Source organism: Sorghum bicolor, chromosome 8 (genome assembly GCF_000003195.3).
Source record: "Sorghum bicolor cultivar BTx623 chromosome 8, Sorghum_bicolor_NCBIv3, whole genome shotgun sequence".
Taxonomy (NCBI): domain Eukaryota; kingdom Viridiplantae; phylum Streptophyta; class Magnoliopsida; order Poales; family Poaceae; genus Sorghum; species Sorghum bicolor.
The window spans coordinates 58,989,900-59,004,165 of NC_012877.2; the positions used below are offsets into that span (position 1 = coordinate 58,989,900).

Consider the following 14,266-nt stretch of genomic DNA (forward strand, 5'->3'; position numbering starts at 1 on the left):
AACGGTCCAACGGGCTACTGATCCTGTAGCGCACAACGGCCATACGTCCGAGGTCTGCTGCAGAATCGCTGATCAAGGCAGACGTGTCGCGTGGAGTCGCAGTCGGAGGAGGGCGGCGTCAGGTTTGTCACCGCGCCGTTGCGCTCCTGCTGAATCATCTACTTTTGTTTGACTGTAAAAAAAAAACTTGCGTACCTAATTACTTATAATAATTATTTGTGTATCAAGCAGATTAGCAAGTCACTCATCACTATATTAGAGATCGGTTTCACGGTGTTTATTGAGCTGGATATTTTCTTCGAGTAGATTAAGATGATATAATCAAGACGTTCGTAACCTTTAAAACTATACGCCTCAAAAAGTGAGATGGGGTAGTATTGTAAGTCTCTTTTATACCTATATATTTCAAATACTTATTACTGCTGTCTTTGAACTATTTATATTGCAACTTGCTAAATTTAAGAAGGTCAGATGAACCTTAAATTCCAAACTAAATACAACTCAGCTAACTAGAGGCGAGATGGATGTCAGGAGGTTCACTACTCCCTCCATCCATAAAAGCATGGAATTCTTACTTTATGTAAAATCAAAAGATTTAAAGTCTAACATTTCTTAATTATAAAATATATTTAAATAATAAATCTAGTTGGAGATATAAATGTCAATACTATAAACTTGGTCAAAGTTAAGTTAGTTTATCTTATACAAATTCTATAGTTACATTCTTTTATTGAACTTAATATTTGCAGATTCAAAAGCTCCTACCGCTGTCCATTTGTAACACGAAGCTATATACATAAAAAGAGTAAAATTTAAGCGAGGTCCCTAAACTAGCACTCTGGTATCACCTGGGCTAGATCATTAAACTTATGGGTCAACACACAATTACATGCCCCGTGTGAAATTTAGGAATTATCAGTGCTCGTATGAGCCAACTTTTTTATGGTAGTAAGTAGGGATGAAAACGGTACAGATCGAATTTATTAGTCTGGAACTCTGAATATTTTTTAACCGTATTCGAGACCGTTTCCATCCCTAGCGGTGAGTGTGCTCACTGCTCAGAGACCTAGGGGTGGAGAACGTGCTGGTTGATATGTACGCAGAGTAGTATGCTGACATGAACTGAGCTTGGACGTTGTTTGACGGCATGCAAGTGACCTGTTTGATGTTATGCCTGAGACAGAGACATTATCATGGACCAAGATGGTTATGTGCAGGCTGCTCAGTTTAGTGAGGCATTATTGGAGATGTTCCATGAGATGCAGCATAGCAATGTGAGTGCAGACCTGTAGATGAGTTCACCTTGGTGAGCATGCGTGATCATAGCCTGTGCATATCTAGTAGGTGAGGATGGGTTACATGAGCTGATGAGCAGGCAAGGGATTAAGATGAATGCTTCATGTGCTTTCGTCAATGATGCGCTCATAGACATGTATTCCAAGTGTGGCATCGAGAGAGTACATTTGATCTTTTCAAAGACATGTAACACAAAGATAAAATGTATTATTTAAATGGTGTTCATCTTATTTAAGCTTATTTAAATTCTATCAAATAGCAACACAATTGTATACAAAATACTAATAATGATTGAAGCTTGTTTGTTTTGTGTCAAGTAGCAATACAATAGTATACAAAATAGTATTCATGATTGATCTTGGCTACATACAGAGCATTAAATAGTTTGCAGACAAAATGAAACAGTATCTCCATTGTATGATATGTCTTTTTAGTTATCTGTATGCCAGATTTCGTGCTTTTAGAGACGACCCTCCGTCTATGGGTTATACATGTTCTAAGACTATCTCCAACAACACAACCCAAACGCAAAATAGGTTGTTCACAATGTTTTGCATACTATAAAACATGCTCCAAAAGAAGACCTAAATAGAGAACTCATTTTGCATACCAGCTGAGCCGAGACGCAAAAGCGTCTCGAGAGAGAGAGAGACGATGCAAATCTTTGGTGGTGGGCCCATGGCAAGGTGCCGCTCGCGGTGGGGATGGAGGCGGCTCGAGCGCGGCGGCGGACGAAGGGACCACGCTGGGCTGCTAGAGCTCGTCCGTGCAAAGGGGCCACCGCGTGCTCTCGAGCAGGGACGAGCAGTCGTGCGGGATGAGCTATGGGAGGATGAGCAGGGGCTCACGGGGGAGCCATGGGAAGGGATCTTCTCTAGGCTATCGTGAGGAAGGGATCTGCTCGAGGCTATCGTGAGGAGATGGGAGTGCCACCATTGAGAAGAGCTAGGAGCCTGCGCCACCGTCAGGAGGAGTAGGCGACACCAGGTGGAAGAAGAGTATTGGGGACTCGGCCGAGCCTTCCCCTCGATGCGCTAAGGATCTGCCTCCCCCAAGAGCCTCCGCGTGGGAGACCTTCGGACATTAAAGAACGAAGGTCCCGGGCAACCATGTCATTAATATGGTTCGTATGATGAATTGCGTGTGCAGAAACCGAGTCGACGTCGGGGAACATGGAGGATCAAGAGACATATCCTTTGGACTCCCCATGGCGAAGGATGCACCGGAGAACGTGAAAGGTCCTAATATGGCTAGATGGGGGTGAATAGCCTATTTAAAAATTCTACAAACTCACTAGAGCAAGAAGTTAGTAAATAACAAAGCGAAGCTTTTTGCTCTAGCTCTAATGGGGTGTTTGCAAGCCACCTATCCAACAATTCTAGTTGATACAATCACTAGGCACACAAGAGCTATGTCACTACTTACACTAGAAAGCTACCTAAAGTTTCTATACAAGTAAGAAAGCTACTCTAGTTTGCGGGAATGTAAAAAGAAATGGTTTGATCTTTATACCGCCGCGTAGAGGGGATGAACCAATCAATAATATGAAGTCCAATCACCGGGAGAAATCCAATGAATAATCACAAAGGAGACACACAATTTTCTCCCTAGGTTCACGTGCTTGCCGGCACGCTACGTCCCCGTTGTGTCGACCAACACTTGGTGGTTCGGTGGCTAAGAGGTGTAGCATGAATGTCGTCCTCACTAGGACACCACAAGAACCTACCCACAAGTGAGGTAGCTCAATGACACGAGCAATCCACTAGAGTTACCTTTCGGCTCTCCGTCGGGGAAGGTACAAGACCCCTCACAATCACCGGGAGATGGCCACGAACAATCACGAACTCGTGCCAATCCTCTTCCGCTGCTCCAAGCCGTCTAGGTGGCGGCAACCACCAAGAGTAACAAGAAAACCGCAGCCAAATCGATCCCCAAGTGCCACTAGATGCAATCACTCAAGCAAATGCACTTGGAATCACTCCCAATCTCATAAAGATGTTTAATCTATGAAGGAGATGAGTGGGAGGTGTTTGCTTAGGCTCACAAGGATGTCTAGTAGTCAAGAATGCCAAGAGAGTGAGCCCTAAGCCGGCCAAACACGTATATATAGCCCTTCAAACAAATAGAGCCGTTGGCTCTTTCACTAGGCAAAACACGGGGTCACCGGACACTCTTAAAGGGGCACCGGACGCTCAACTCCTGCGTCCGGTGCTCCAACGTCAGCCACGTGTCGCCTTTTGAAACGCTCGTGACAGAGTCTAACGGTCACCTGCAGTGCACCGGACGCTGAGCGAGTTAGCACCGGACGCGTCCGCTGCACACCGGACTCATGCGCAGAGAGTTCTGCAAACCTGCGGGTCACCGGACGCTAAGCACCGGTAGCGTCCGGTGCTCACCGGACCCATGCGCAGAGAGGGTCGCAAAACGCCCGCACACCGGACGCGCACCACCGGACGCTCAAGCCAATGTCTGGTGCCTATCGTCCGGTGCCTAACCCTAACCGAGTCAGGCTGCCTACTCACCGGACGCACAGGAACAACGTCCGGTGCTTCTGAGTCAGCGTCCGGTGAGTGTTCCTCAGCGAGAAACACTCCCGCGACTTCTCCAATTTTTCCACCGGCGCAATAGAAAATATGCACTTCATTTTTTTCGAAAAGCGCCGAATCCCGCCTCGCAAGCTCGGCGGGAGGGAGAGAGGAACCCATCCTCTCTCTACCCTTCAAACTCCACCTCCTTCTCAAAGTGTGCCAACACCACAAAGTGTGTACCAACAAGTGTGCACGTGTGTTAGCATTTTTACAATCATTTTCTTCGAAGGAGTTAAGTTAGCTCACTAGATTCTAAATGCATGCACATGAACAATGACACCTAGTGGCAACCGCTTAGCCAAAGAATTCCCCTCTTTATAGTACGGCTATCTATCCTAAATGTGATCACACCCTCTATGGTGTCTTGATCACCAAAACCAAAACCCTAAGCAATACCTTTGCCTTGATCTCCATAAGGTTTTGTTTTTCTTTTTCCTTTTTTTTCAAGTTGAGCACTTGATCACCTTGTGGTCATCACCATCATCACCATGATCATCACTTGCTCCATCACTTGGCATGTACCAACCTCATTAAGTCTACACACACTTAGCATAGAGGTTAGTACTAGGGTTTCATCAATTATCCAAAAACCAAACTAGGGCTTTCAGAACGCCCTAAAGCAACTCGGAAGCCAAGGAGGAGGCGGAAGACCTTCGTCGCCCCCGCGGCGAAGGATCGCCGATCAACCGAAGGCGCAAACACGCAGTCTCGTGATGGCGGCGCATTGGAAGCTTGTAGTTTGAAATTACTCGAGTAACCCTGTTAGCTGTGGACCATAGTTGTAGAATATGCTGGAATATTCCAGCACTGTCACGGGGCATTTCAGTAATAGGTTCGGGCTGACATCTGTGCCCTATATAAAGGGGATGTAAATGCTCTTGTAAGGGACGAGAAAAACATGTATTGCTTCACCTACTGTTCTGTTCTAGGGCAGAGAGCCCGCTGATCACGATAGTCGAGCCGCTTACAGCTGCGTGTAAGCAGGCCCTTCGCCCAACGCTCAGTTAGGAGGTGCGCTATTCCCAACAAAGAGAAAAAACTGGCCACACGATTTTTGGGTCCTTTTTTTGGGTTGGCTGTTGTTGGAATATGCAATGTTTTAGGTTCCGGATCCTTTTACTGTACGTGACTCAAACTACCCAATGGTCTCATATTCCTGTTGTTGGAGATAGCCTAAGACACTAGCAAGACATGACGGAGTGGCCGACAAGACAAGATGGTATTTTAATTTTGGAATGACGCGAAAGGTAGATTCGTCATACCTATGGTTGGCTGGACCGGTTCTGCTTGCACTTCTCTGCATATGAGCCAGGAATTTGTGCATCGACCAATGCTTACTGCAGAGTAGGTACAAAGTTTGGTAGGCAATACGAATGAAAGTTTTATATCGCAGGATGGATAATCAATTTGGTTAGCGCAAGGAGACAGGTCCCCGCCCTCCTGCAGCTCCTCACCAGCTGGGCTGTTCCTTGCCTTGCATATATAATCTCTGCGGCAAGCCCAAGGCAAATAGGCGATGCAGCAGGTAAGAGAGCAGCGCGAGCCTTGTTTTTATCAGCTGTTTCTTTTGCCTTTTAGTACTGTAATACATGTATGAATTTTCTCTGAACGAACGGCAGGTGATTGCTTACTAATCTTCTCGATCACCACGATCCAGCAAGCGATCATCCTGCTATTTATATAGCCTAGCACCAAAAAGCCAATGCCGTCATCTGTTACTCTAGAGTCGAGTAAGCTAACTAAATCTCGGGTCAGATTCATCTCCTCCGTTGAAATTTTCCGGCGAGGACTGTATGTGCTGCCGGGCGAGAGTTGACCTTGTGCTCCACGGAAGCTAGCTAGCTAGCTAGGAGCCTCCTGCACATCGATCGTGTGAGTAAGCTTCCCTTAATTCATCTTCTGATCTCTAGTGTTCTTTTCCAAATTATAATTCTACTTTCTTCTTATTTTTAATCGAACTTCTTAGACTCTTCCGTGTTATAATTTTTACATTTCTTATTTCTCTAGTTCATCAGCTATATATGTCGCTAAAACTATGCATGCACCGGTTCCTCATGCAGGCAACGCCCCCAAATTCTACAATCTGTCATATGAATGCAATGCTCCCTTTCATTTGTGCAAACCCCTTTTCCTATCTTGTTGCCAATCTAAATGTAAAACCAACTCATAGAGCACACCGCCCGCCCCCCCTGTGTTGGTAATGCAATCATGAGAAAGAGTTCAAAAGAAATCAATTCTAGAATATACTGAAGAAATAAATTCCAACTGAAGGGAAAACACAAAAGCACTAGATACCAATATAAGGACAACTCACGAACTCCAAATCATAAATGCCATGAGATAGGGTGCAATCCTAGAAAGCTTCTCAAATATACTACAAAGCACTATGTGGAGTGAACAATATAGCTCAAAGTCGCACAATTCTCAAATGATATTATGCCACAAGGGCCAAAAGCAAAATCATCTAATCAAGTTTTCAACAATATGTAAAACTTGTTCACCTCAAGAGCAATCACCTAGTAATGAATAACACGAGCATTAAGTTATTACTAGTGCTACGAAAATCCCAAACTAGGCAAACAACTTCTTATCCGAAGGTCATTGTAAACACCCACATATAGATCCAAGCCTTCACAACTTGGGACATACCCAACGCCTTCATGATCGAATTCGCTTCGTCTTGAAGCAAGCTTCGTGATGTTTCCACGAGTCCTGTGACTTACTACTCCCAATTTCGAGGCCCTATAGACTATCTCCAATAATCGTCACCCAAAATATAAGACCTATTTGTCCTTTGGGTAGTGCTACAGGTAAAAGGTTCCATACCTATTTTTAGTCTTCTCCAATAACAAGACCTAAAAGACAACACTCGCTGCAAAATGGGTCTCGAGGAGAGAGAATACATTTAGGTTATGCCTCTTCTGGTACCTAAAATAGGTAAAATAGGTTTTCTGTATGGGTACTCTGTTAGAGGCTATAAGTATTGTGTTGGAGACCTATTTTAGATTTGGGTTCCCAAATGGGTCTCCTATTGGAGACAGCCTAATGGTCAAACCTGCCATCGATAGTTTTGAGGCCTAAGCCACCAAACCATCCCTATTATGCAACTTCAACCTCTATGTCCTCGTCTTGGTGGTCCACCAAGTGCTCACAATGCCTCGCCTTGACTTGGTTGAACCTAGGCTGACAAATTTGTTCAATGTCGTCTTGATCATCCATGTACCCAATGAGAGCTGCCCATGGTCCATCCTCGGCATGTTGGTTCTTCTATCGAAGCCTTCTCAACTGCACATCACCACTCGCGGTCCACTGAACCCGGACTACTCACTTAAACCTTCTCCATCGCTTATCAACCACCTTTGGCGCATCCAATACCTGCACATACACATGCCAAGAGGCATGTTGCACAACACACTCAATACAACTTGACACCTGCAATTCACCATTAACATAATCAAGCACATGAAATATGAAATTAACCAAAAACTCTTCAAACCTATCAAGGTGTGTAATAATTCTACCAAAAACTTCTACATGTGGTCTCTCGGATGCCTAGCTCCAACGGGCCGGGTTAGGCCGAGGGCACATGCCCACATGGCATGGCATTGTGTTGGACTCTAGTGTGATGAGGTGTCAACGAGAAGCACTGAGAAGAAGGCATTCCGACCAATTCCTTCCAAGAGTCTAGGGCATTTTTCTCGCGTGGTCACATGTGAAAATAGTTGGTAAACATAAGTAAACTGTTTAAAATCCCTCAAATGTAAATCTAAATGTAGAATGGTATTTGTGCAAAGCCTATTTTTTTATAATGACATTTTTTCAACATTTTTTTTTTCAATTTTCACATTTAAAATACAGTTAGTTAAATGCATGTAGCAATTTTTAATTCCTTTTGCCCTGAGATATAAGAGCTTCAATTTTGACCTAAAGTCAAAGTATAGTAACTTTGACCAAGTTTATAGAAAATAAGAAAAATGCATATATAGGACTTCAGATGAGTTCAATTGAATACATTATGAGATATATTTTATAACATACATGTTTGATGTGATACGTGTTAATACTCTTCTCAACAAATTAGGTCAAATTTAATATTGTCTCATTTAGGACAAACTCAGATTCCTTATAGTTTAGGACGGAGGGATAGTGTCGTCATATTATAACCTTTGCGGTGATTTGACCACAAAATAATCTAGTTTTCTAATCCTTAGTGTGTTGTGTACGTTATAATGTCCAGGACAAAGCAAGAAGCAAAGTTTTCTACTGTTTTAGTCAAGGATGAGCCTACTAAAAGCATTTGAGGTCATTGGTGGCATCAACAACTGTGTTACTTTATTCAATTGGGCTCGATCTGCCATATCGTCTTTGCGCACCCAATCAAATGGAATGCAGGAGTAGATACTGTAGAGTGACAATGGAAGACAGGAGCAAATTCTTCAAGATGATGTTCTGCTGCAGTTGCAGAGTGACCTTAAAGGCTTGGAGGATAAACTTCTGGAAGCATATGATCTCATTGACCGAGCAGAGTGGAGGAGCCATAAGAACAGTGTGGCAAAGCTCCTTCCAATACTGAAGGATCTAACGTATGATGCAGAGGACCTTCTAGACGAGTTCAGATGGTACGATATGAAGGTCAGAGTAGAAGGGGAAGCTATCCAGCTATCTCCTTTCGTTGAATTCTTTCATAGCATTGTCCATGGCAGCTTCAACAAAGTGACTGATATCCAGAAAAGGATAGGTAATGTTTCTAGCCTCCTTGAGAGGGTGGGCCGCTTGCATGAGTTAACTCCACGGTTTGATAAAACCCTCAGGCCAGTGACCACTTCTTTCCGCACTGAGCGAAAGATATTTGGCCGTCAGAAGGAATTGAAGGAAGTCATCAGATTGCTTGGTGTACCGAACCACAGTAGCAGTTCTTCTGCCAAACGGAAGAGAACTTCTAATGCAGCCAATAATAAGCTAACGATATCATCTGTTCATGTTTTGCCAATAGTTGGGATCGGGGGTGTTGGAAAAACTACTTTGGCCCAAGAGATCACCACAAATCAAAGGGTCAAATCCCACTTTGACAAAATCATTTGGATTTGTGTCTCGGATGAATTTGATGAGGAGAGGTTTACTAAAATTCTCATAAAATCTCTATCTGGCAGAGAGCCAACGTCTGATAACTTAGATGATCTTCAACAACATCTTGTGAAAAATGTTGGCAAGAAAAGGTTCTTGCTCATCCTTGATGACATTTGGCCTGCTGGCTTGGAGGATGGGCAGCGCTGGAAGAAATTTTGCGTGCCTCTCGAAAATGTACTTCAAGGAAGTATGTTGTTGGTGACTACTAGGTTTGCAGAGGTTGCTGATACAGTAGGCACAATGAAGTCCTTTGCATTGGAAGGCTTGGAAGATGGTGTATTTTGGAATTTTTTCAAACTATGTGTGTTTGGGGCAGAGGATTCAGAAATTGATCCAGAGTTAGAGCAGATTGGTAGAAGCATACTTCCAAAGCTGAAGGGCACTCCTCTGGCTGCTAAAACAATCGGAAGGCTTTTACGAAAGAGCCTTAACACTGCACATTGGAATAATATACTGAACAATGAATTGTGGCAGATTGATCAAAAGGAGACTGACATTTTGCCAGCTCTTCGGCTGAGTTACATGTATTTACCATTCCATTTGAAGAGATGCTTCTCATTCTGTGCTGTATACCCCAAAGATTATAACTTTGACAAGGACAGTCTAGCTGAGATCTGGGTGGCAGAAGGATTTGTTGAGCCTCAAGGTAGCATTCCACTTCAACATATTGGTTATGGGTACTTTGAAGACCTCGTGAATTTGTCTTTCTTCCAGGAACACCGTGGTCATTATGTTATACATGACTTGATGCATGACATGGCCCAGCTGGTTTCAAAGGAGGAATGCTTCATTTTAAAGAATGAGAGTGACTTAAAAAATGTTCCAGAAAATGTTCGCCATCTATTAATACTTAAGAGCAGTATCAAGTCATCAGGCTTACGGATCTTATGCAAGTACAAAAAGCTGCGCACCCTACTTTGTGACAAGGGTCTCATGGGTAACACTCCAGATTCAATGATTGAGCAGTGGTTTAGTGAGCTTCGGAGCCTGCGTGTCATTCGTTGTGCCTCCATTAAGGAATTACCGGAGAGTATACGAAATCTGAAGCATCTACGGTACCTTGAAATCTGTAGAGGTGGGAATTTCTACAGGTTTCCTTCATCATTTTGCACTCTCTATAACTTGCAGATTTTATATGCTAGGCAATGCGAATTTGAAATATTGCCTAGTGGTTTCAGTAAGCTAATCAGTCTGCAGAAGTTTGAATCAACTGTTCGTGGAATGGAAGTTGATGCTGCAAAGTGGGAAGAGGGAATTCGGTTCATAGAGAATTTTAATGAAATTATAGGACATTTGGTTATATATAATCTTGGTGCAATAAGCAAGAATCGCGCAGCGGAAATGGAACTTAGAAAGAGAAGTTATCTAAATACTCTAACTCTGCGATGGTCTTCAACCAGATGTTCAGAGCACAATGAAATAGAAGTATGCCAAGCTCTACATCCTCCTGTCAGCGTCAAGTCTGTGCACCTAGATGGTTATCCAGGGAAACATCTTCCTAGCTGGTTTCCTGGTTCTTCTGGACCCGAGGACATGTCATTTCCAGACATACCTGCTGTTACAGTTGACAACAACAATGGTGCAGTTTTCTCATCACTAACAGAGGTAAGTATTAAAGGGTGTCAAAACTTGACAAGCCTGGAACTATTGCTACAACCAGCTTATGTACCTGCCATCAGAAATATAAAAATTGAAGATTGCGCAAGTGTAAGATCAGTAGGAATCAATTCGGTTGGAGATTCGACTTCCCTAGAAGAACTGGAGGTGGAGAGTTGTCCAAACCTCACACATCTATTATCCCCATCCCTCGCCATCATGAGACTATACCATTGTGACCATATGGCATCCATCGAACTGCAAAAGTGGAGCCTTCCAGCACTACGGAAGCTCGTGATCTACTCTTGTGGGTCTCTGACATCTATTAGAGAATCTAAACAGACCTCCACTGACCGTTCCCATGGCTGGGCCAGCAACGGAACCGGGAAATTCCCATTACTCACTGACCTCTATGTGCACTGCCAGAAGTTGGAAACTCTTGATGACCTCCTAACACAGGAATACCTCCCAGCCATCAAAAAAATTAGTTTTGTGGATTGTGACTTGCTGTCCCTACCCACGGAAAGATTTGGAGCTTTTCATTTTCTGGAGGATCTGTCCATTTATGATTGTCCACGCCTCAAATGGCAAAGTGGAATAGGGTTATTACCATGTTCCCTCAAACTCCTCAAATTACATGATTGTGGGGATTTCTCTGTCTTGATTCCAGGCTGCCTGCAGGACCTCACATCCCTCGAAACACTAGACATGCGTTCATGTAAAGGCATAGTATCTGTTCCAGGCGACCTGTGGGGTAATCTCAAATCACTTCAGACGTTAATGATTCGTAATTTTCCAGACCTTGTATCGATTGGTGGACCAACAGCAATTGCAAACATAAATGAAGTACTCATTGACCACTGCTGGAAGTTGAAGGAAATAGAGCAGCCCCTACGCAGAGGTTTTCGGTAAGCTGGGCAGAGGCGCGGGTGTAAGCGCAATGGCACACCAAAAATACACTGTGGTTGGAGCCAAAGTCTCACCAAGTCACCAGCAGTAAATATGTACATCACAATGCAAGCGAGTCTCCTCAAATTTGTTCTAGCTTTGTCAAGTTACACATGTTACTTTGTTGCAGTATAGATCATGATAAAAAAAGTAGGTGAAGAACTATTAGATATGCATTAGCCATTGTATGTAGAATTTGTTGCATTCTTGTAACACAAGTTGTACCAGTTAAATATATATGAAAGGTCACCTAACTGGCTCCATCATTTTTTTTGAACAAACTGGAGGGGCCGAGGGCCCTACAGATAAACTTTATTAAACCAGAGAAAGGGAAATACAAGGGCACTGGCTTCTGCTAGCAGCTCCCAGCATGGGCATGACAATGGACAGCTCGACTGGCCAATGGCTGTCCTATTTGCTTCCGCTTATAATGTCCTTACCTTGAGATTTTTCAATTCTTGATTGTGCTAGTTCAAAGTTTTAAGTGCCGGCCAGAAAAAAAAAGAAATAATCAAGGCGTTTGGTGGGATTCTTGCTTTTTTCGACCTAGAACTGATTATTAACGAAACAAAGAGAACATAAGCCACCTCATATTTGTGACCAGCCTCCAGCAAAACCGTGCATCCTATGGTCATTAGGGCACAAAGTCGTTCTCCGTGATGGTTTCGCCATATGTACCTCTTCATTACCCATGCATGTTACAACTTTGCCAATTTTATAATTAGGGCACTCACAATGCAGACTCTATCATAGATCGAGTCTAAAGTTATTTATTACCTCGAACAATGTGGCTTGGAGTCTAAATAAGACTTGGAGTCTTATTTTTTCTACCTCTTTCTTCAATAAATATGCTGCCACATCAGAAAAATACCATAAATAATATGTAATTAAATGTCTTGGACTTTGTGATAGAGTCTTGCATTGTGAGTGCCCTTAGCAAACTATCTCAACGTGTTAACTGATCCCAACCGACACTGGTGGAGGAGCACCGCCGTGCATTGATTGATAATGGGGAACAAAATGTTTAGCCTGATCACCAAACTGACAACGATCCAAATAGTTCTTAGCACTGCCACTTTTCATGCCTAGCCCGGCCCGTACACCACCTAGACATGTAGAACATATTTTCTTCATGGTCACCTAGAGGAGACATGTAAGCCGCTATTCGGCTTCGTCAACCCCTTTGCTCCTGACCTAATTTTTTGCTTGTTGCATAGATCTCTATGATTTGAAACAGGCCCCTTGGATATATGGTACCAACAATAATGGTCTGCATGGAGACGGTCGAGGAGAAAGCGATTGCCGAAGTCCCATCTCCTGTGCGGTGGGTTGATGGGATAGGGTAGAAAGAGAATAGAAAAAAAAAGAGAAATAAGAAAAACCAAAATATATAAAAAGGGCACTATGGACATTTCACTCTTTTTAACTGCTAGATAAAACTGTTTTACCAAACTTTTTTTTGTTAAAAAAAGCTTTAGCTCAAGAACTGCCCATCAACGAAGCTACAGCTGAAGCTATACCAACCCTCAGAGAGTCTTGCCTTTTATTCATAATAAAGTTCTCAATTAATCACGTAACATGTGCCACGGCCAACTCTAATTAAATACGTACATGTCTTATTATATATGTCATATTCATATCTCTTGTGCAGGGTTTATACACTACAGAAACAGCTAGAACGTCAGACATCTTCCACCAGAATATCCAGACTAAAGGCAGCGAGCATACAAAGACTTCATTCCGTAGCATCATCTGTGACTCCATCATCAAGCAGTTTCTGATCTCCAACCCGCTTCCTTTTGCCCAGAATCTTGAGTGCAATAGCCAACATGGTATTTGCACCAGCAACCAAAGCTTCTTTGTCGCCTTCAGCAAAAAGCCCTGCCTAGAACTCAATAAGCACACAAGCATAACATACAATGGAAATAGCAGGATCATTCAACATTTTGCCTTCAAAACAGGTTTTGTTCCGTGTTTTTCAAATAGCTCAACAAATTGCTGCAATTCCAATTGTAAACTGTTTACCATCTGGGATCCAGTGCTCACACCAATCCCAACATTGGTTCAGGCACATTATTAACTCCAATGCTCTTGGCCACAATGAAAGAAAAGATGTGATATGGTTTCATCTTTGTTACAAAAAAAAGCATGAGGGGCTACCAGACCATTTTCTTCTCAGTAAATTATCTTTGGTCAACACTGCATTATTCATCATTAACCATAAGAAGATTTTGATTTTATTAGGAATTTTGCCTTTCCGGAAGATTTTGATATGGTCCTCCAGATTTTTTTTATAGACCCTGTGTGTTGGCCGCCTGCTGGTATATCTGTGCCGGTTCTGGCGTTTTGGTTTGGTGGCATCTCATTTTTGGAGGAAGTAGTAAGTTGGATAATCTTTTGTGTCTTTTTCTTCTTAAATAGTCTAAACTCTCTGTATTTCCGAACAACTACAATACGACGCAGTTTTCAAAAGAAAAAATAACTGTGCAATACGACACGACGTAGTTTTTTTTAAAACAATAACTGTACAATACGACGTCATGCCTCAGCACTAGTAGGCCTTGTTTACTTTTAAAAAATTTTGCAAAATTTGAATAGTAACAGTTTCGTTTGTATTTGACAAATATTATCCACTTATGAATGAACTAGGTTCAAAAGATTCGTCTTGCAAATTACAAGTAAACTATGTAATTAGTTATTTCTTTTATCTA

The 14,266-nt window shown here is 42.8% G+C and overlaps 1 protein-coding gene across 1 annotated transcript; it reads left to right on the top strand.

Moving 5' to 3' along the window:
• On the top strand, positions 1,975 to 11,519 carry LOC8054822 (putative disease resistance protein RGA4). Its single transcript, XM_021466127.1, has 7 exons — positions 1,975 to 2,180; positions 2,446 to 2,527; positions 8,343 to 10,066; positions 10,154 to 10,270; positions 10,412 to 10,616; positions 11,034 to 11,106; positions 11,278 to 11,519. Exons 1-7 carry the CDS (start codon positions 1,975 to 1,977, stop codon positions 11,517 to 11,519), a joined length of 2,649 nt encoding a protein of 882 aa, XP_021321802.1.